Consider the following 21933-nt stretch of genomic DNA (forward strand, 5'->3'; position numbering starts at 1 on the left):
TAAATAGCTTTGTTCAATTTACATTTGCTTCCTACAGTCTGTAAGATTGTCCTATTTCAGGGGAATACTAAGCATACAAACATTAATGTATGGAAAGCAGCTGGCTGTAAAACCACCTGAATGTACTGCTCCAAGCTCCTGGTGCGTTCAGGTTCCACCTCTTCATAGCTGCAGAAACGTTTGCTCAGCTCAGCTTTGCAAATTCCAAAGTGGGAAGTTGCCTCTATTGCATTACGGATCTCCAAAACAGCAGCTACATCTCTGGGATTATAGCCATAACGTTCTATACACCCATGAAGAAACTGATCAACCTCATAATTTTCTTCCTGGACTTTTATCAGCCTGGTAAAAGTTTCAGGGAGGCAGGAGACTCCCACAACCATGTTATCAAGCAGAGAGGAAACTGCAAAGCAAATAAAAAACAAGTGTATAAGCTGCAAAGCAGTTGTTACTATGCAATACACTACAGAAAGATAAATATTCTGAGACAGACAGACAGATTAGAGGTGTTCTAGACTATTCCAATTAAAAATCAGAGCTCAGTTTTCCATCTTCATTGCTGCAGTTTCCTTTTTTCTTTCTGCCTTACGTATTTGTCTCTGAGAAGACCTGTAGAAGAAGAGCAAGTTGGTTTACCAGGGCTTACCCCTCCTATTGAAGTGAAGTATCACTGAAAGACAGTGTAGACTTACTGGTATTCTCTCTAACAGCGGGTCAGCTTAACTCTAAGTTAATGAGGGAATTATCTCCTCTTTCCTTGAAGAAGGTCAAGTGAAAACTCTAGGGCAAGGAAATGCTATGGACAACTCTATTAATCGAAAAATTGGAAGCAGCTGATCCATGGCAGAAAGCTATTGGCCAAATATGGTACAAACTACAAGCTGACAATATCTTAGTACAATTAGTGTAACAAAGCATCTCTGTGTTTGGAGACAGGTCCATTGCTGCACAAAACTGACCCCCACTGTACAGAGTATTCAGAATTTGAAGCAGCATAACACTTTTTTCCAGTCCTGGATGATTAGAGGGTAGCTTTGGCCCTGTTCTTACCTGCTCCCCACCCTTTTATCTGCAGGCTGCCTTTACATCATGCCTTGTGGGACACTCATATGACAGTTGCACTTCTTTGACAGGCAAGGAAAAATGAGAACAACTGTAATGAGCCATCAGCTCAGCAGACCTGGAGGGCATGTGTGGCAGCAGAGATATGAGAAAGAATTTCTATTACCTCTATGACAACAGCAATAAGAATGGGCAGGGACAGCACTAGACCTTCCAACTAAAGAGCTAAACAACTGAAGGCTTTCCTGGGTACATCTGCATTACAGGTGAAAGGAAGATGCTCTTGCAGAAGGTGGAGTGCTGATAAATTGCAAATATTCAAGCTCTAAATATTATCAAAATGTTTAAATTACTGTAGGTAAAAGGCCAGAGACTGGACACCACTATTTCAGGCACTTGCATGAGACAAGTGAATTTCCATTCAAGGAGCTCTGAAAGATTTTCTTTTCTCTTTACAGAGAGGAAAGCCTGGGTGTGACATAATATGGTATTTTAAGTTGCAGAAGGGACTGAAAAACCTCCTGGAGAAGGGATAACAGAGCAGAGGACAGATTCCCTCTTTGGATTAATAGTTTCACACAACATGGAATGCAGGCTAGGACTTGTTACCAACAAAAGGTGCCTCTATAAGTCAACCACCTGTTTGCTTTAAGTCAGGAGACAAAGCATTACAAGGCAAACTGCATGTATAATAACAAAAGAATGTTCCTATTAAGAGGCTTTGTTCAAATCAGTTCCTCAGCTGATGAGTTCACTATCTTTCCTGCTCCAGCCTTCTTCTGTGCAAGTCAGGGCAAACAGAAACTAACCTGGAGAGCTGAGTCTTCCTGGAACTGGCGTACATCGCAGCTTAACCTTCACTTGGCAGGAATTGACCACGATATTGTCACTGGGACTCAGGTTGCGCGTGCTGACGATTCCAGGGGCATAGTAGCCTCTCATCAGTAAGTAATTGGTATGAGATGCTTGACGAGCTTTTACTTCTATTCTCCGTTTGCCTCCAGAGCTGTCATCTAAGTCATCATCATCATCATCATCATCCTCAAGTCCTTCTTTTCCCAAACTACAGCAAACAGACATGTTTTGTTTGTTTGTTGTTGTTTTTCTTCCCCCCCCCAAATAAGAAAGGGACTTATTACACTGAGCAAAGCAAGAACACATGTGATTCTGCATTCTAGTATTTAGTCATGAACAACTGCGGGTATGTCCATGGCAGGCTGATTTAAAGTGCCGAGAACAAGCAACTAAAAATACACTAAAAATCCCTGGAAAAGGAAACTCACTCTCTCTTTTTTGCATGCATGTTGAAATGAACCCAAAATGTCTCAGCTTACAGTGCTGAACCTCTTTGGTTCAGCAGACACTTCATCATGAGGGAACATCTGTCAGAGCACAAAGGCTGAGACCATAAGGGTTACTGCAGTAGAGGGCAGACTGTTTATTTTTAAGGGAGAAAAGGGGAAGAATGAATTATGGACCAAAGACTTCAGTTACTTAAAAAAACCCCAACACAAAACTGCAGACAGCCTCAAAGTAAAGAAAGAGTAGTAGTAGCAGCCAGGATAAATTTCCCAGAAACAAACTTAGTGAAATCAACACTGTTTCTTTCCAGGACACAGTAAGAGCCATTATGGATAAAGGTGAAGGCTCTGAACAACCTGATCTAACTCTAAAGTTGCCTCTGTTTTAAGCAGGTTATACCAGAGACAACCAAAGGTTCCTTCCAACCTTTTCTAAGATGAGTTAGACTTTATGTACCTTCTCTTAAAAGATATTTAAAACCAAAAGGGAACACATCATTTAGAAAAAATAGTGCAAGTACATAACCAGTTGGAAAACTGGACTCAGATGCCTGTACTCAGAAACGGGACTAAGTCCAGGGTTCAATGTATTTTTGCTAATGACCTGGGTGATAAAATAGCTCATTAAGTTTGCATAGGATCACCGAACTGGAGAGACTGCAAGTATATGAGAAGACAGGATTTGCATTCAGAACATTATCAGCAAACTGGAGAAATAGTCTGGAAAAGAGCAGGAAGCAATTTCATATGGATGAATGCATGTTATTTCTATTATAGTATATTACAGTATGCACCTGTCCCTCCTCACTAAGAGGAAACAGTTAACTAACTAAAGGAAAAGAAACTTATTAGAGTGAATCACAAGCTGTACATGAATCACTGCACTGGGGGGTTTTGGCTCAGGTTTTTTTGGCCATTCATCATCTTGGGATGTATTAACAGGCATATCACCTATATAATATGGTGTAATTGGCACAGACCTGCCTGCAAGAGCATGGCATTTGTTTTTTGACATCACAGTTTAGTGCAGAGGAAAATAATGAGACAGAGAGAGATCTGGATAACATGAATAACATACCAAAAACAGAAGTGAAGGAACTGAGGCTGCTCATTTTAAAGAATAACATATATTATGGGAGGAGGACTATGATAACAATCTTCAAATTGGTAATAAGCTGCTCTAAAGAGAAACAAGTATTTTCCATGTATGTATACAACAGGAAGCAACAGGTTAAACTACAGCAAGAGATTTTAGTTGCACTCTAAGAAACACGTGATGATTGTAAGGATAACTATTCATAGGATTAGACTGCCTAGAGAGCGAGTTTCAATTTCAGTGGTATGCAATTACTGGAGGCTTAAAAAATAAAAAATAAAAAAATCAAAGAGGAGACAACACAGAGAACTGCTATTGTGGAGACAGGTTTCACCGATAAAGCTGAAACCTTGTTACTAATCCTTCTTAGTCTTTGAAATGGGAAGGTACAACGTTGATGGAAATGCTCATTGGTAGAATGCACGCTGCTCTCCCTTCCACATTAGCTCTGATGGCAATGAAATGCCTAGCAATTTAAATGTCACATCTGTGAAGATAAATGCAGTCCAAGGCTATAATGACAGGCACTAACTAAAGTGCCATTAAGCCTGCTCCCTCAGAAATAAAAAATCTAAACAATATCACAGTAAACCATGCCACAATACAGTGCAGAAAATGCTAATGCCTGTCCAATTTCGTTCAAGTTACCCCCAAACCATATTTACTAATAGGAATAACAGTGTTTACCTTTTTATCACTTCATTTTCCACCATAGTGCTGTCCACCACAACTATCTGCTCTGGGATTCTCACATTCACAGATACAAGTCCCAGGGAGAATAGGGAAAGCATCGCCACACACTGGCCACCAGGTCCATCCATAGGAAATGCAATCATGCCTTCTGATGCTTTGTTTTCTTGATCTTTAAATGAGAAGTTATCTGGCTGGTCTGATTTTTCAGCATCCTTGAGCTTCTCTAGGAACTGAAAGGACTCTGTACAAATTGTACTGGGAAATCGCCACGTAAAAACTCTGGACAAAGAGACAAATTTGAAGCAGTACAAATCTTTCACAATCTGTTCTTACTGTATATGAATTTTAGACCCATGGTAGCACAGAGCAGCCAAGTAGCTGAAGTTCCACGCTAGAGCTGGTGACCAAGTACCTTCTACATCTGCTTTCACAGTCCTTTTACTAGTTCCAGAACATTAGGTATTTATACACCACGTAAAGGTCAGGTACTATATAGCAAATCAAAGCAAAGATGTCATCTGCTTGAGCACTGAATACATTTACAGTTAAACTCTTCTCCCCCACCCCTGACATCCAGGTACAGTGCAGCACAAAGTAACTGGAGAGGAAAAGCAAACAACCATCAGAATGACAAGAGTGCTAGAGAAATCCTTCCACCACATCTAGAACTTTGGTGCTACCTCTCCTCTCCATATATCTTTGTAAAGGCTTGCCCAGCAAACTTGGCTCTATTCCCCCGTACAGCCCTAACTGCTAACTGAACAAAGGGCTAACATACATAGATGTTACCTTCACCTCTTCAGCTTCAGCTGTGATGGCCAGGTTCCTTGCTCTAGATATGTCATGTGTATTGTCTCCTCCACACCAAGCATGCCTGGGTATATTCTTTTATTTGCTCAAACATAAACAGTGACCTTTCTGACACCCACCTGTAGTAACTCTGAGACAGCTGATAGGACATGGGGACAAAAGGCAAAGCCCGGCTTTTCTTTGGACCCAATGTGTGGTTTACTCGACGGCGATTGACCAAGCTTCTCTTCTGACACTCTAGGAAAGCCTTCACAAGAATGTCATCCCGGTACTCCCGGTACAAACGAAATGTCTGCAAAAAACGCCCGTTCAGTGTAAAAGGCAGTGTTAGCTCTGAATCCACTGTTAGACTCATCTACTTGAGGTTTACATTAACTAAATGATTATGAAGCTGCAAGCCAGAATGTAAATGATACATATAAATTTACTTAACTACACTATTCTATTCCTTTTATGGGCTTCCAGGCTCTCCACAGTAAATGCCAATTAACTAAATACTATAGACCACTTGATATTCAAAATGGGATCAGGCTCCCACTAGAATTATATATGTAAAAAATGCTCATCTGCAACACATTTTGGTAGATTCTTCCCATCATTTTACCAGGAACACATGCTTCTATGAACTTGGCTTTCTAGGCTCCACTCTTGCCTGCTGATAGATATTAAACTCCCTTTGAACTTCTAACTTTATTTTTTTAAGTGCCTGACTGATAGATGATATATTTTTGTGGTCCCCGATGCTGGAGAGGCTCCCCAACACCAATGTCAGCTGGATACTAGCACTGTCTTTGTGATATCTCCTCCAAACTGTAATTCCAACTGCTCAAGTGGGCACTAAATCATGATACAGTTTGACCCAATTGAAGGGATGTGGAGTTTATTTAATATGTTTTTTGGGGATTGCTTCAACCTCACATCTTGCAATCTCATCCTCAGAGAGAAAAGCAAGATACTGAAAATCTGCCTAGAATATACCATTTCCTAAAAGCAGAAGAGAATAATTCCCACAGAATGGATACAAATCTAAGTTTCTGGCTTTCTTTTCTGCCATTTGAAAAAGGCATATATCAAGCTAGGAAGGACAAACTCTTTAGGGTTGTACAACCAATAAAGTTTGGTCCAGATACTGTACCTGAAACGACTGGCAAGATTTCATCTGGTTATCCGAGAGTGCCAAAGTGCTCTGAATCAAATTCTGTAGCACTAGAAAATGAATATCATAGACACTGAAAGAAAAAATGGGTTTATTCACAATGATTTAAGCATGAGTTACCCGACTATGAAACTAGCACAAAAATATACAAACTCAATCATCTGCTTCTGAAATAGATGCATAAAGGCATGAAATCACTCCAGCTGAGGATCATTCATGTAAAGGAGCCCGTTACATTCTTCCCTGACCTTCCACCCTAACTTTTTGGATCAGTCCAGATAATCAGACACAAAACAAAGCTCTCTTTGTTAACATCTTCTCCTCTTAAGGTATAGCACCCACACAGAAAACATACACTGTTGTCCTAATGATAACAGAACACCACTTTGAGAAGGGCATTGCTGCTGTCATTTTATTCATCAAATCTATAAGCTATGTCAGAGGTCCCTACAGCCTTGTGAGAGTATTTTTCTATTAATAAATTTATACACTGCAACAAACAGATGAAAAACATACTGAATTAGAAGACTAAGTATGACTCTCACAGATGTGAGGACTGACATGACCTTGGAGTCCTAATGGGAAAAAATGGCGCTACTGCTACTCACCTGCTTAGACTATCCTCTTTTGTGTTTTGACTTGTGTCTTCTCCGATCGCCAAAACTCGAAATCTAGTTAAGGGAAGGGAAAGGAAAACACTGAAACAAAAGTAATATTCTGTGGTTTTGTATCAGCCCTGAATCCCAGAGGCTGACAAGTGCAACTGCTAACAAGGCAAGTGTTGAAACAGCACAAGGGAACTATCTGCTCCAGTAGCCCTCGGTGTAATTGTCAAAAATTAAAGAACTGTTCAGATCAATCTCCCCCACTCCACTAAGCTGTCTGCTGACAAGGAGATAAAACAAATTGACAGAAGACAGTACAGGACTGTATGGATTTGCTATTGTATTGACGTTTTAGACTTCCAGTTACCATCAGCAGCAGTTCTGCTGTACCATACAGCTCTTCACAAAGTAAGAAAATTTATAAAGCTGCTAAATTTGTTATCATAAAATAGTTTGAGATCCAAATTTTCACACTTTTCTCCAAGTGTTATTCATCACGAAAGAGCTTGATGATCTGGGGCTGGAGAATGCTATACAAGGCTGAGTGCTCTTCTGTATCAACAGTTTTAGCAGCACTGACATGATTTAGCTGAGCAACCAGCTACAAATTGTGATATAAAATGGGGCTGGTTAATCTGGAAAATGGTAAAGGGAAGTCTTCTATTGCATTAAAATGTTATACCTGAGTACCAACATCTCTAATAGCAAAGTTGAGGATTTGACAATTTATGAAAATCTGACATTGTGAATTTCTGGTTTACAAAGTCTTATTTAGGAAAATGGGAATGGTTTAAAATAAGCAAGTTTGTGCAAATAACTGAAAATTAGTTACATGTATTTAGGAAGTATGGATTTGAAAGAAATGTTGCTTGTTGTATTTACTGAAACTTCTTTTGATACTAAGAATACAAGTAACAGAAGGTGTAAATCATGCATAGCAGAGAAGAGGTCTACTCTGAACTGCCCTCCTCTCTCCCTGTCTCAGCCCATGTGCAGAGTCAAAAGCACCTGGAATATCTAAAATACCTGGAAAAGAGCATCTAAAATACCTGGAAAAGAGCACCTAAAATACCTGGAAAAGAGCACCTAAAATACCTGGAAAAGAGTTCCTGCAAAGTATCAGGAATCTCAAGTTTGGGATTCCCCAGAGTTGAACTGAATTTCTCTTTCAGCCTCTCCACAAATTCTTTAAACTCCTTTGCGCAAACCTTTGAAAACACGAGATAGAAATGTTATCAACCTCAATTTCTTAGAGTGGGAAAAGACCCTCTACTTTTAAAGTGTTCATAGAATATTCTAGTAGACATATCTGGTTTTGAATTATCAAATCAGAAACAGTATACCAGACAAGAAAATGCATCAAAAAAGCTCTGTGGAGATTGTGCTGATTTACTTAACAGTTGCACGTTCTGTCTGTAACCATGCTTACAGCTACATGCAACCCACCACGCACATATTTTCTGAAAACAATTACACTGAATTAACAGTATCAGATCTCTTGCTAGAACTTTGTTTAAGCTTCTGCTTAAGTCTTTTTTTCCTCTTCATACCCTTCACAATCTTTATCATGTTCTCCATTAAGTCTGTTTGTACAGTCATGGCTTGGAGGACACCTGTTAACACTAGAGGAATGGTCCTGTATCTCTCTGGAAACATGTTTTTATTTGCTTCCAGAGACAGACTTTAGGGATGGGGACACATGCATTTATTTCAGCAATGTCTCATCAGTGAACAACTATTCTTCCTTGAAACAAAAATGAATCTAACAGAATTGGTTGGGATTTTCTGACAATAATATGACTTGTCATTCCTGAAAAAGAACAAAGAAAATCTTGGTGTGACATTGTCCCAGTTGTGAAAAAGTTTTGAAATTCAAAATCAAATTGCTTGCACTGAAAGTGTAAACAACTTTTCAATTTGAAATTGTGGTTGATTTAAGCCATAAAAAGCTCAAAAATCAAACAAAATCTTTTGACTGATCAAATCAAGGCTTCTCTCATGAAATTTGCTCACATTCCTGCACTCATCCACAGAAGCTAAGGCAATATTTCAACATGTGCCAGAATAAAAAATAAGAAATTATAGAGCAAAAATGTTTTCTTGCTCAGATAACAAGGAGGCTGAGAGGATTAAAAAAATCCTAAAAAAAAAATCAGTGCACATAGATGCTCAGTCATGCATGTTTATAAACAAGCACATGAAAAAAACAAATTTTTTGTTGCACAGCAGTAATGTTTATGTGCCTTTGAAAGGCTGCCAGCGTCCACTTTACTCTCAAAATAGCAATGATGCTGCATTTTTACAATGATGCTATTTTTAACATAGCTAAGGGTACGAGGGAGAGATAAGATATGAAATCACAGTAATTAAAACAGTGCAAGAACTCAGTAATCCAAACAGCGTAAAGTACTCTATGACCTTTAGAATACTTCCCTCCTACCTGTGGATCTTCATAATTATTTTCTCTATTCATGAAATCTTCAACGAGGGCTTTATCTTGGTAAACCTCAGCAAGGCAAACTCTGCAACAGATACAATTGAATGTGTTGTACATAGTTGAAATTTCCCCAATTCAATATAGATTTGATAGCACTAGGGTGCAAAAAAGTTGAAATTTATATTCACATGAAATCAGACAACAATGTAGAAGGAGCATATGCCTTCACTTAATTTCAGGAGAACTTAGCCTATACCTTGAACATAGACAGAAACCTTCTTACTTATAATTAAGATAGGTCTGTGGATTTCTGACAATGTAACGAGCTCTTCGTCCAACAGAATGAGAAGTTTTATCAAGGGACTCCTCAAAGCTGGCATGCATGATATCCCGAACTACTTGCCATGGAACAAAGGGCCCTTTTACCTGTGTGAAGAACAAAAGCGCTTGGAGTTAAACTTCAGCTTTTACGTTGTCCTGGTTTCAGCTGGGATAGAGTTAATTGTCTTCCTAGTAGCTGGTACAGTGCTATGTTTTGAGTTCAGTATGTGAAGAATGTTGATAACACTGATGTTTTCAGTTGTTGCTAAGTAGTGTTTAGACTAAAGGCAAGGATTTTTCAGCTTCTCATGCCCAGCCAGTGAGAAAGCTGGAGGGGCACAAGAAGTTGGCACAAGACACAGCCAGGGCACCTGACCCAAACTGGCCAACGGTGTATTCCATACCATGGGACGTCCCATTTAGTATAGGAACTGGGAAGTGGGGGTGGGGAATCGCCGCTCAGGGACTAGCTGGGTGTCGGTCGGCAGGTGGTGAGCAATTGCCCTGCGCATCATTTGTACATTCCAATCCTTTTATTACTACTGTTGTCATTTTATTAGTGTTATCATTATTAGTTTCTTCTTTTCTGTTCTATTAAACCGTTCTTATCTCAACCCAGGAGTTTTACTTCTTTTCCCGATTTTCTCCCCCATCCCACTGTGGGAGGCGGAGTGAGTGAGCGGCTGTATGGTGCTTAGTTGCTGGCTGGGGTTAAACCACGACACACGTATACAAATGATGGTTAGAACCAGGATGAATTCCTAGGACTGATGAAATGTGTGTTCAGTACTTAGACCCCTTAAATAGAGGTCCTATTAAATACCTTTGCATTTAGCACATGACTAGCAATTCGGCACAGCATGAGCAGACTGTCTTCTTGCACTGTCCAGGTGACACGCAGACGTGTCATTCTCTGCAGGGCACTCTGGTCAGCTTCATCGTGGTAGCGGAGTCTTTTGCTTTTTTCTACAGAATCGTCTTCTAAAAAATCCAGAAAAAAACAAAAAAACCCAGTCAGTTATCTCAGCACTACATATTTTGATTAATTCAAACTATCACAGGCAGTAGCAGCACCAATTGGAGTTTATAAGAATAAAAGACAAAAGCAGAGAAGGAAGTAGCAGTTGAGAAAGTAAAATGCATTAATACCTCTGCCAGGAATGAGAAAACAAGCACTTTAGTTAGCAAACTGACTACCTAGAGCATCATACCATAAAGAATCTTTAAGCCAGCTATCAAAAGTTGATAGTGAATTGCAAGGAGTTAATCTGGCATAGACATGATTAGAATTTCTTTAGTTTGTACAGTACAGTAGTGCAATCATGATTCACACACAGGTAACAGTTACAGCATGCTGCTCTTTTTCTCCAGAGCTAGTGTACAGCCCAAGGACATCTGAACCTCTTCACTAAAAGAGGCAACCCAAAGAGATGCCAGTAAGTTTCCATTTCCCACACTATGACAGTCATGTCAACTTCCCTAAAGCAACTTACAGCGGGTATATGCATTAAAAAGAATGCTTCTTTTTCCTGATGTATTACTTACCTTTCTTTTTCTTTTTTGTCTTCTTTCCAATGTCTTTCCTAAGCCTCTTCCTCTTTTGGCTTTTTCCACCTCTCACTCGTTTGGTTCGATCCTGGGTTTGTTCTTTACTTATTTCAATACATTCCTCTTTCTGGACAAGTGACTCTGATCCTACCTTTCCTTCTCCCAAAATAGTAATTTTGTTACCTAAAATGACACATTTACAGTAGTGGAGCTTTATAGCAATTACATTCTACAGTACTAAGGTATAAAGAGCGAATGCCAAAGTTTCAGTATATTAAAAGACAGAAGCCCTCTCAGACTTGCCCTTTGTTAGTCACATCATTTCATGCATCTTCTCAGCAGTTCACACAGAATAAAATCCCACAAAAATGAGGAATCATAAGTAATTACTAAGTTTAGCGCACAGTGCACAAACACAAGGGAACTGAGCTGAGGTTTTATATTCAACCTGAAGCATTTCTTCCTCCTTAGCTTAAATGTTAGGCTATGCAATTTTAACAGTGCCTAGTTGTACAAAACATTGGTCCCTCTAGACTTCCTGCAAACTGCACATCAAAAATTACAAAGGATAAAAATTATTGTTCTGTAGGAAAGGAAATTATTTACATATCTATTTTACTGCCCCAGAAGCATCCTAGATCATTGTAAGGAGACAGGAACAACCCATGTCATCAATACTAGATAAAAAATTATTGTTCCATATACCCAGAAATAGGGAAGGAAATTTTTTATCTATTTTACTGCCCCAGAAGCATCCTAGATTACCATAAGGAGACAGGAATAACCCACATCCTCCATACTGGGTTTGACAAAGACAGTAACAGCTATAATACAGTTACAGACCCTACCACCAGCATCACCACCTTACCTCCAGTACTGAGTGGAAGGGGGTGTTTTGTTAAGAAGGTTTGGAGTCTCACAGTCAGTCCATTTTCAGAAACTGTACTTTCCTAAGACAACACAACTTTCAAAAAGGTGATATGCAAAAGGAGCGTGCTGGTTTTAACATCACTATAAATGATATCCTTTGAGTAGTGTCAGAAATAAATTTTCAGTATAAAGGAAAAGATCCCTGGCTACAACAAAGGATTCATTTCTCTTATTACTACCACATATTTGAATGGCTCTAGAGCTTTTCTTAAGTCATACTATAATGACCACTAGATTATGAAGGTTAGAACTTCAGCAAATCTCCTCAAGTTTAAAAGAAGTCATCACTGGAAAAGAAATGCTTGATTCTTTCACTGCTACAGAGGCTGAACAGAATTTTCTGTAAAACAGTATTTTTTCAAAGCATTTTACATTCCAAAGGAACTTCTAAGGAGCACAAAACCAAAATGCCAACACAAACATTGAGAAAATGCCTCCTACACCATATTGTATCCATCTTAAATCTGAGCCTGAACTGATTGCAATGTATTTGGAGTTTTGCCATTCTCAGCAAAACCCATTCCTCTTGTGAGGAGTTCATTGGTGATAGAAGCTGGTCAGACATAGAGAGGAAAGCCAAGACTGAAGAATTGCAGGAGGTCCTGTTGATGCTGAACAACTAGGTGACAGAACAGCAGATGAAATTCAGAGTGAAGTGATCCTGCCGGAGGTCGAAACTGAGCAACTCTAATTTTACATATACACTGATAGGCTCTAATTTGACCACTACTTAGGGTAGGTTAGTTACAGCCAGTTCTGTGAAAGTACTTGTTCAATGCTTGGTAATGGTCAAAAAGCAAAGCAAATGTAAGGAATTCTTAGGAAAGGAGAGCAACAACTATGCACCTATAAAAATCTACAGTAGGCCTCAGCCTGAATGCACTACATAATTCTATTTTCACCTTAAAAAGGATATAGTAGAACAGGTTAAAAGAAAGGGAACAAGAATGATTAAAGGCAGAACAGTTTCCATGCTAGGAACAGTTAAGTAATCTAGTAGATGCTAGTCTTTAAAAAGAGATGATAACAGGAAACATGAGAGATGTTTACAAAATCAAGTGAAACTAAAAGGGTAATGGAGAATATTTTTTACAGCTTCCCTTAGTACTGCAATTATTAGAGAGCTTAAACCATCAAAAAGGAAGTGGTGACACATAATAGCACTTTGAAACACGTTGCTACATGAGGTTGTGGATACTAAAGATTTACATGTGTCCAAAAAATGATTAGACAATTAATGCTAGAAGAAAAAGCTATTAGCAGCTTTGAAACATCACCCTTTAGTTCAGAATGTCCTTGAGCCAAACTTGCAAACAGCTAGGAGAATATTCTGAGGAAATATCACTACACTTCTACCTTAGTTTTACAACCTTCCCTACAAACCTTTTATTGGCAACCATCAGAGACAGGACATTAGCCAGAACTGGGATGGCCATTCTTATTTGCATATATTGGGCTTCCTAGTAATTTATTTTTTTTTGCTGTGTGTATTTCCTTGTTCTGGATGTTTCAGTTTTCATCTGACAACTTCTACATTTCAGACAGGGAAGAGGCACCATTAAGTAATCTAAACTGTTTACTTAATAAAGTATTTCTCCTTTGGTTGAACGCATTATCAAATTCAGTTCAGATAAAATTTACATCCAATTCTTTCATTCACTTCAGCACAAAGATTTACTACGTTTGGCATGCGTTTCTTTCCAGTGATGCAAAGCCTTATTGAGACACGTGACTAAGAAAGCATGCAAGCAGTAACATTTTGCTATCAGTATCTCAACCTTAAGAATGCTAAAATTTGGAAAAGTCATTACAGCATGTAAATTTTAAAATACCCACCTTCCTAGTCTTATTGATGATGTAGCTTGTCCAGATCCAATTGCGTTTTAGATGCCCATAAAAGCTGGAATCCAGACCTGCAGCTCCTAACCCATCTCCAGGGATAGTTCCATCATCGACCACCTCTCGGCTGCCTCTAAGAGAAAAAGTAACAAAATATACAGTAATTATTTTGTAGGGAGTACCTTCTCAGCTGCTCTTAAGTGACGTGTTTGCAATGTGCAGAACTCCCCGTGCCTTGCCCTCCCAATTTAAATAGGGCTGGGAAAGAGAGGAAAAAGAGATGCTCCTTCCCTTAACCCTGTTCCAGAAGTAGCATGACAACAGTGCTTTTCCATTAAGTTCTAATCCTGGATATTTAATGACTGAGTTTTCAGTTTAAAGATTACACCCAGAGCAACTTCACTATTGTTAACTTAAGTTCCAATGGCAATGTTAAACTGTTCTCAGCACTATTCCTGCCACAGAACTAGAGAAAATAACTGCTCAGAAGAAAAACTTTCTCAGGACAACTGTGGGGAAAATCTTCCACAGTAACTAAAGGCAATCATAACCCTGCATTTTTCACACTGACTGTCAAGCACTGGTCTTGCCAGTTTTCTAACAAGTTAAAGCATGTTTCAATACACATACAAGCCAAAAAACTACAATGCACCACAATTCTCTCCCTGGAAAGCGGATGAAACTGACAATGAATAGCATGTCATGGATGAACTGGTACCCTTCACAAATGAGCTGTATAGTTTTTCTTCTTCAGAAATACAACACTTTGCAAGAAATCATGGAGACAAACTTAATTCCTCAGAAAATGAAAAGGAAAATCTAACCATGAATGAGCTTTGCATATGCAGTAGATAACAGCTCCGACAATTCACTAATAACACCAAAGAGTATTTTTGAAATCCTGTTTCACCTTATGAAAGATTTTTTGAAAGCTATGATGAAATACTATTTCAGTCAAGCTTTCAATAGACAACTCTTTCATTATAACATAACACCATCAATTAAATAAAAAAACCTGTTTCTTGACCTTAAAGATGTTCCAGTCATCTCCAGCCTAACTGCAAGTCAACACCAGATACCCAATTTAAAAGATTTCTTACCATACAATGGAGACAATTGAAAGCTGACAAGTGGACTGAACAGAATTTTTTTCTATCAGCCAGGATCAGTGGAATTAGGTTCCCTCAACTCCATTAATTTTTTTAAGATAACTTGATATATCTACCTGTAACACTGAACTAACCGAAAATACTTTTAAACAGACTGTTTATTAAAACAGAATAGCATTTCAACAAAACTAAACCACAGTACACAATGCTCAATATAAAAAGTATAACTGGCATTCTGCATGGCTGTCACAGTTTCTAAGTATGCAATCCTCTCAAGCATTCTGGTTGTGATTAGGCAGCAGATGAATTGCTCCAGAGATCACTTACAGATTTCACCAGTGTACACCAATACCATATTAGAAATTATTCTGTGAACAATATGCAGCAGATTGCAACACAGAAGGACAGATTTCAGAACGTGACACTGGGGAGCTAATGAAGCTATAGGGTATTTGAGATACCATGATATAAAGCACAGGAACAGAGAATATTTAAATTTTTCCCTTGCATTAACTGTACTTAGAAAGCATTCCTTCCCTCTCAACTTTACTTTCCCCAAGACTCTTGCAACACACGTCTGTACTACTTTGGAAGGAAATCTGTTCCTGGTTTTCCCATTCCTCTAGCATGAGGACCTGCTTGGTAAACAAGTTACTTGTAAACATGATACATAATTACACAGCTTTTTAATCAGATAGCCTCTGAATTACAAGAAAACCCCAACCCCGCAACACTCAACTGAAATGCTGGAGTCTTAACTGCATTTGCTATTAAATAACATCCTCAAAACCACAAGTTCTTATTGACCACTCGATCAACAAAACAAGGATGAAGATGACATACGTGGTATATTCCAACATTGCACACTTTCGTTCCAGATTGTGTTTATCCACTGCTGACTCTTGTTCCATTTCTACATCTAGTGCAGTCTCCTCCCCTTGAAGATTACTTCTCTTTGAACGAGGACAGCGGACGACTCCTAGAAATACAAATGGTTTTGACTATCAGCATAAGTAAGACTTCAATCCATTTTCAGTCCACCCTGCTATGCCAAACTACTGCTCCCAAACAGTACTAATATTTTTACCACTTCCCAATAAAACATGCTACCTTCTTACAGAGGCTAATGGTGTTCCAGTTAATTTCCAATACAAGGCACTAACTTGACCAAAATTGTATTCAGGGCAGAAATAATGGGAGGCTGGTACCCTTTATAAGGAAAAAAAATTCAGCAGCTGACTGATATTTTAGGCATGGATCGATCACAGCCTTTCAGATGCTCAAGTACGTCAACAATCCTCCAGAAACAATTTGGCAGGTTGTGACTGCTGAAACACAATGTGAACGTTTTGCATGTCTGACACCTTCATATTGGAGATACATTCAGGATACAGCAGAGGAGTCATGTCATGGTTTTATAGTAACAGAACTCAAAGGTAGGAAGAAAACCCAATTTCTGGCTTACTACTGCTTTTTGGCTGCCCGTGCTACAAAGACAATAGAGCAGGACTGGATCTCAGGCAGGTATCTGATCTAGATGCTCAATATTAAAATCCAGCACAGAGTAATTTTCCCCTCAAGGCTCAGCATGGAAAATACTTAACTACAACACAAAAAAGCTTTCATAATCATGCAGACTGGTGAAACAATATCATTCCCATATTTTGGGGGCTAAAAGTAATCATGGTCTGACTAGCCTGCAAAAGCTGCAGCAATCACAAACATGCTACCATTTGACAAATGTGTAAGGAGCCTTTTGGACATGACTGCTTCAATGCAAAAGAAAGACAAAATTACAAATAGATCTTTTTACCTGGCTGACTAAATTACAGAAATACAGAACAGTGTTGTCTAGGGTTTCAGGAGAAGTATCTTACCTCCAATTTTATATTTATTTTTTTTTTATAATGTATACTTGTAGCTGTATGTCCTGTTTAAAAATGTAAAAGGACTAAACACAAAAATAAACTCCAAAAACCTGGGGTACATAAACTCCTTTACTTTCCACTTCTCATCTAACTCGGGCTATCTGTTAGAAGGTTTAGCAACATCCTTCTAAGGAAAAGGGCTCTCTGTTTAAACTGGTAGAGAGCTATGGCAAAAGTATACCAGGAACTATATTTGAAAAGGCTTTTTCACAACTGGATTAAAATCTAACAGGGCTATTACCAAATCTGATATTCTAACAGGACAGCAATGCTTTTCCATTAACACTGCTCTGAAAATTTCAAGTGTATAGGTCTGTTTCTTGGATCTCAACTTCATAGAATTATATGGACAGAACTTCTAGGTTTTTCTGATGCACAAGGAGACCAGCCAAGAGAACAAAACATTGGAAGTGCCAAAACAGAGCCTGCCTCAAGTTTTAGGAAAGGAGGAATTGTGGCATGAGCAGAATAAACAGTAAAGGTGATAAAAGTGTACAATTATACCATACCCAATGGTGTATTAAGGCAGACACACTGCAAATCAAACCAGAAGTTTTCCACATCCTGCATGGTATTCAGAACATAGAAGCGTCTCTCAAATGGGCGGCTACTTTGTGCCAAGTTATAGTGGGGGTCACAGATAGTGGTATCAACAATCACAGCATTTCTCTTCATATACACAAAGACCTGTCAAGTACAGTATGTTTCAGGCTGGTAGGTAAAAATAATTGAAACTGCCTAATCTACAGGACACACAATTATTTTAGGACTGTTTAGCATCTTCTCAGTCTTTGCTATTTTGAGACAGTGCTCTGATAGAGGACACACCCATCCCCACCCTATTGCACCGTATTCCCAAACCTCCCTTGTCAGCAACCCAGAAATTTCCTTTCTGAATTTAGAATAGTTTCTTTTCCCCGTTGTGCACAGGATATTACGAGTTTCCACAGAGAGTGACTATTTCCTACAAGCTCTCATTCAGGATTTGAATAGCTGTGTTTGGGGTCTAATCATCTTTCTTATCCTCATAAAGTATATGTTGGGACTGCCTTCTCCTTCTCTGTTTATAAAAAGATGCGTAAGAATGTAATTATTTTACTCTGATCAGTGACTTTATTCTGTGTCAGACATCCAATGCCTAACACCTTGACAGAACAGAATGCGGCATGCTCATTTTTCATAAAGTGCTGCCAGTCTGGAACTTCCCAGATCATTATTAAGTGCAACATCCAGCACTATACATTTCAGTAGCATCTTTCCAGATGAAGAGGCAAAAATTATCAGCACGACTTGCAATATGTCACTTGGATCTGGAGGTTTGCATACATACCTGAAACATCAGTATTTTACTTAACTACTTAAGGTAATTACAACCCCCAAATTTTGCATGTTTCACTGGACAAATAACGTGAAGAATAATGGCTAAGTTTTAAAAAAAATTACCTGGTCTTTGTCTTGAAACTTCTCTGTTGGGCCAAACTGTATCAGTCCCATGTAACATAATCTTTGAAGGTTTTCTACCACTGAAAAGATATACCTCCTGCAGCAATATTAGGAGTATTACAATTAGCACTCATGAAGACAGTAACAACACTAGAAAACATATCATTTCCATGCAGCAACCTGAAGTTTCAGGAAACCCTGCTTTTTTTGAAATACTGAGTTTCAGAATTTCTGAAGTGATATTTTGTTTGAATTGTCAGCCTACAGAAAATATATAATATCCCAAAGCTCCAAATTTCCTTTCCTCAAATCATAAACACAATATTTTAGTCAAATACTAACTAAAACTTTGCTAGCAAAGAACAAAGTTATCCAGAAATACCATACGTAAAAATGAATCAAACAAGGTCAGAACATCAACAGATCTGCAGACAATTTCATGTTATGAAAAGAAGACATGAATAAGAAAATATGACTGCTAAATATGGGCTGATAAACCTTCACATGTGTGCATACAAAGAACCGGGCAACGATCCTTGCAGTTAAGGTTGTTTAGAATCACTGCTCCAAGAAACTGCTTTCAGTTGCTTATAGCTTTGGCAGAGCAAAAAGTGCAGCGTTTCCCATGCTGTGTATCTACTTATGTGACAAAATTCTGGAATTTTCAGGAAACTTTTGCAAGATCTAGTTTCTGAGAGAGACTTTGTCAAAAATTCAGCTTTGCCCACATTTAACTCACTAAGATTGGTGCAGTTAAATGCGAGTTGTATTTTGGCAGGAGTTTTCTCTGGGGCTTAAAGATCATTTGACAAGCCTAGAAATACTGATGCAAATTTGGCTAAGTTAGAAGTTTTAGTGAATGGGATGGGGGCAAAGAGACAACGTGGTTATATGTCATACTGTTTTGCATAAACCTATCAGATGGAGCCTGCAGATTTCAGAAAATACAATAAATCCAGTTTCCTTGTTACTAAGATTTAGCAAGTAATAGGTTGGGAATTGCAAACCTGAACTGATCACATGTCCTGACAGCTGATACTGTTGTCTAGCTCTATTCACTCACCAATGACATGTTTGCAGGTTTGCAAAATGTTGTGTAAGCCTCCCACCATCAAAATCCCTGCCATTAGCAATGACTTTCTGAGGAAACTAATATGGTGCTATATGAACTAATAGGTTCCACATATTCAAATAATTTTCCTTTAATGTTGCTTTCCCTTCCTATCTTTAGTCCAATCTCAATTTTTAAATATCCTAGATGAGGAATGGCAAACAACAGCAGACATGCCACTGAGAGCATGAGTAGAAATTGAATGGTATGTATGAGAGACAGGAACTGCAAAGTGTGGCATCTTCTGAAAGATTTATGAAGGACAGCAACATTTACACTCTATTAAATTCTGAATTTAGCAGTAGTCAGGAGTGTGTTTTATACAGAAGTAACATCCTGCTGATGAGTTATGAAGGACAGAACCTCCCAGCTCTCAAACACTCCTGACAGCATGCATGAATATTGTTTATTAGTTTCTTATTACCTTCTATTTAGGAGAGAAAGATACAGTTTGGCACACTATCCTTAGAAGATTGATGATCCTTGTCTTAAGTAACAAAGTTCTCTTTGACACAAACAGGAAATATAACTGAGAAAAGAGTCAACCACTGTTGTTTTCTCCCTAGAGACATTTATTTTGACTCATCTGCTTACCTTTTGTAGAGAAGCTGCTGTCGGACTGACCTTGGAAGAAATCTGATCAGAGTGTGCTTTTTTAGTGGATCATTTAAAAAATCTTCCAGACCATCCACCTATAATTATTTCAGAAGTTAATCAAAATGTGAAATATAACTATCTTTTAAAGTATCAAGCTTTGCTACCAGAACTGTTGACTGAAATATTTTCTAAGCAAACGTTACTGCTTTTGTAAAATCCTTAAACATTATTCTTGTTAATCAACGAGGCAGAAGATTCAGTGAGATTATAAAAGGCTCTTTGCAAAATATTAGTTTAAGAATTTGCAGTATTACAGGACTATGCATTTTTTTCAGTGTGGCTGTAAAAGCAACTAACTTTTCTGTAAAACAAACTATCAAGAAATGAAGTGTCTACTCTCCAAAGGCTAGTTTTGTTAAAACAGACTAAGAGGATATTTGTTACTGCTTATAGGTACAGTTGGTATTATCAGACTTTAAAGTAAAACAAATGTAAAACAAAAAAAGCACTATACCTTGTAGCTGACTTGTACTATCTGAACAAAGAGTGAGAGAGGCAAGCAGAGGAGAATGTCACTAACAAGAGCCCATCCAAATCCAAACTCTCTGTGAACTGGGAGAGGAGGGACATAGCGCATCCATGACGCATCATCCACGTACACTAGGAACGAGAAGACTGGCTTAGATTCAGACAGGACAAACCTAATAGTTATACTAATAGTTTTACTGTGAGTGTTCAAGCAGAACACATTTAGCAGTTCATAGGCTGGAAATCTGAAAATCTAAAATGACCTGAAAATTATGTAAGCCATTGACTTTCAATCTTCTTTGAAGTGGACTTTTACAGTTTTTTTTCAGTGTTGGTGAGGACTCTTGAAAAGCACATTTAAGCCTACTAACAGTAAGTCTGCACTTCTTTCTTAGCTTACACAGACATTTCAGAGGATGCCTGAAAGCAACAAATCCAATGAATTCACATGTTCTGAAGTATGAAGATGGCACTTACAGTAACCTCGTTAAGACTGTTTTTCACTAAGATAATCTCTTCCAAGACTTAACTATCCTTACAGCATATTAAAAAAAAATCTTCTGGATCCTCAATCCAATTATTTCTTTTTCTATACCCAATAGCATGGAGAACAGTTTACCAACCACTTCTAATATCCTTTTTCACTTTGGAAGACATGTATCCTGTCCCCCTTACTACAACTTCTTTTTGGGAAAGAAATAGAGGGTGGCAACATTTTCTAAGTTAGTTTAAGCAGTGATTATGTAACTATGATTTCAGTGTAGACCTATCCCTACAAAAAATAAATCTAAACTATTTCTCCAAATTTACTCAAGATTATTCTGAATTTGAATCCTGCTCTCCAAATTACTATCAAACTTTACAGCTTTTTATCATCCACAATTTGAGCCTACTGTATTTCACTATCCAGAACAATGCCCATTGGATATCCCTTTCAATTTGAGAACAAGCCATTAATAATATGAGTAATTTTTTCAAGCATTTCTGTTCCTACCTTAAAGTGTTTTCATTGAAATCATATTATCAAACAGTTATGGAAATACTACACTGAACCATGACAAAGTCTGTAGGAAAGTCAGGACGTGCTATTTCTTACCTGTTTGATTAGACAACTCTACTTCAGTCTCCTGTGCAGAGATTTCAGGATTCACCACAGTTGTTGCAATTTCTAAGATCCCATCTGGTTGCGCTTCAAGTACAGCTGCATTCACATCCAGCCCTTGTTTGCTGCCTTTTTTCTCACCATCGCTACCTCCTTTTTGCTGTGTTCCATTTAAAGGGTGCCCATAAATTAAGTACCAAAGGAACATGTGGACCATTCTTAAACGGGGCATTTTGGGAAGAAAGCCAAGAGAACGCCCAAGTCCTGGAACTGGGAGGAAAGATTAAGTAGCAAAGAGAAATAAAAAGAGGCTTAGA

The 21933-nt window shown here is 38.4% G+C and overlaps 1 protein-coding gene across 2 annotated transcripts in view; it reads right to left on the reverse strand.

Moving 5' to 3' along the window:
* The window catches only part of GTF3C1 (general transcription factor IIIC subunit 1), a 44916-nt gene that overhangs the window by 5470 nt on the left and 17513 nt on the right, over positions 1-21933 (reverse strand). For both annotated transcript variants that reach the window (XM_069809828.1, XM_069809827.1), the window contains exons 15-33: positions 21611-21886; positions 20501-20646; positions 19984-20081; positions 18279-18375; positions 17345-17522; positions 15751-15886; positions 13796-13931; positions 11898-11979; positions 11027-11212; positions 10305-10462; positions 9444-9586; positions 9164-9245; positions 7819-7931; positions 6727-6789; positions 6098-6191; positions 5082-5254; positions 4147-4431; positions 1872-2125; positions 117-403 (exon numbers count right to left, since the gene is read on the reverse strand). In XM_069809828.1, the coding sequence (XP_069665929.1) occupies positions 117-403; positions 1872-2125; positions 4147-4431; positions 5082-5254; positions 6098-6191; positions 6727-6789; positions 7819-7931; positions 9164-9245; positions 9444-9586; positions 10305-10462; positions 11027-11212; positions 11898-11979; positions 13796-13931; positions 15751-15886; positions 17345-17522; positions 18279-18375; positions 19984-20081; positions 20501-20646; positions 21611-21886 (2987 nt within the window). The remainder of the gene's footprint in view (positions 1-116; positions 404-1871; positions 2126-4146; positions 4432-5081; positions 5255-6097; positions 6192-6726; positions 6790-7818; positions 7932-9163; positions 9246-9443; positions 9587-10304; positions 10463-11026; positions 11213-11897; positions 11980-13795; positions 13932-15750; positions 15887-17344; positions 17523-18278; positions 18376-19983; positions 20082-20500; positions 20647-21610; positions 21887-21933) is intronic.

The sequence above is a fragment of the Haliaeetus albicilla genome, chromosome 22 (genome assembly GCF_947461875.1).
Source record: "Haliaeetus albicilla chromosome 22, bHalAlb1.1, whole genome shotgun sequence".
Taxonomy (NCBI): Eukaryota; Metazoa; Chordata; class Aves; order Accipitriformes; family Accipitridae; genus Haliaeetus; species Haliaeetus albicilla.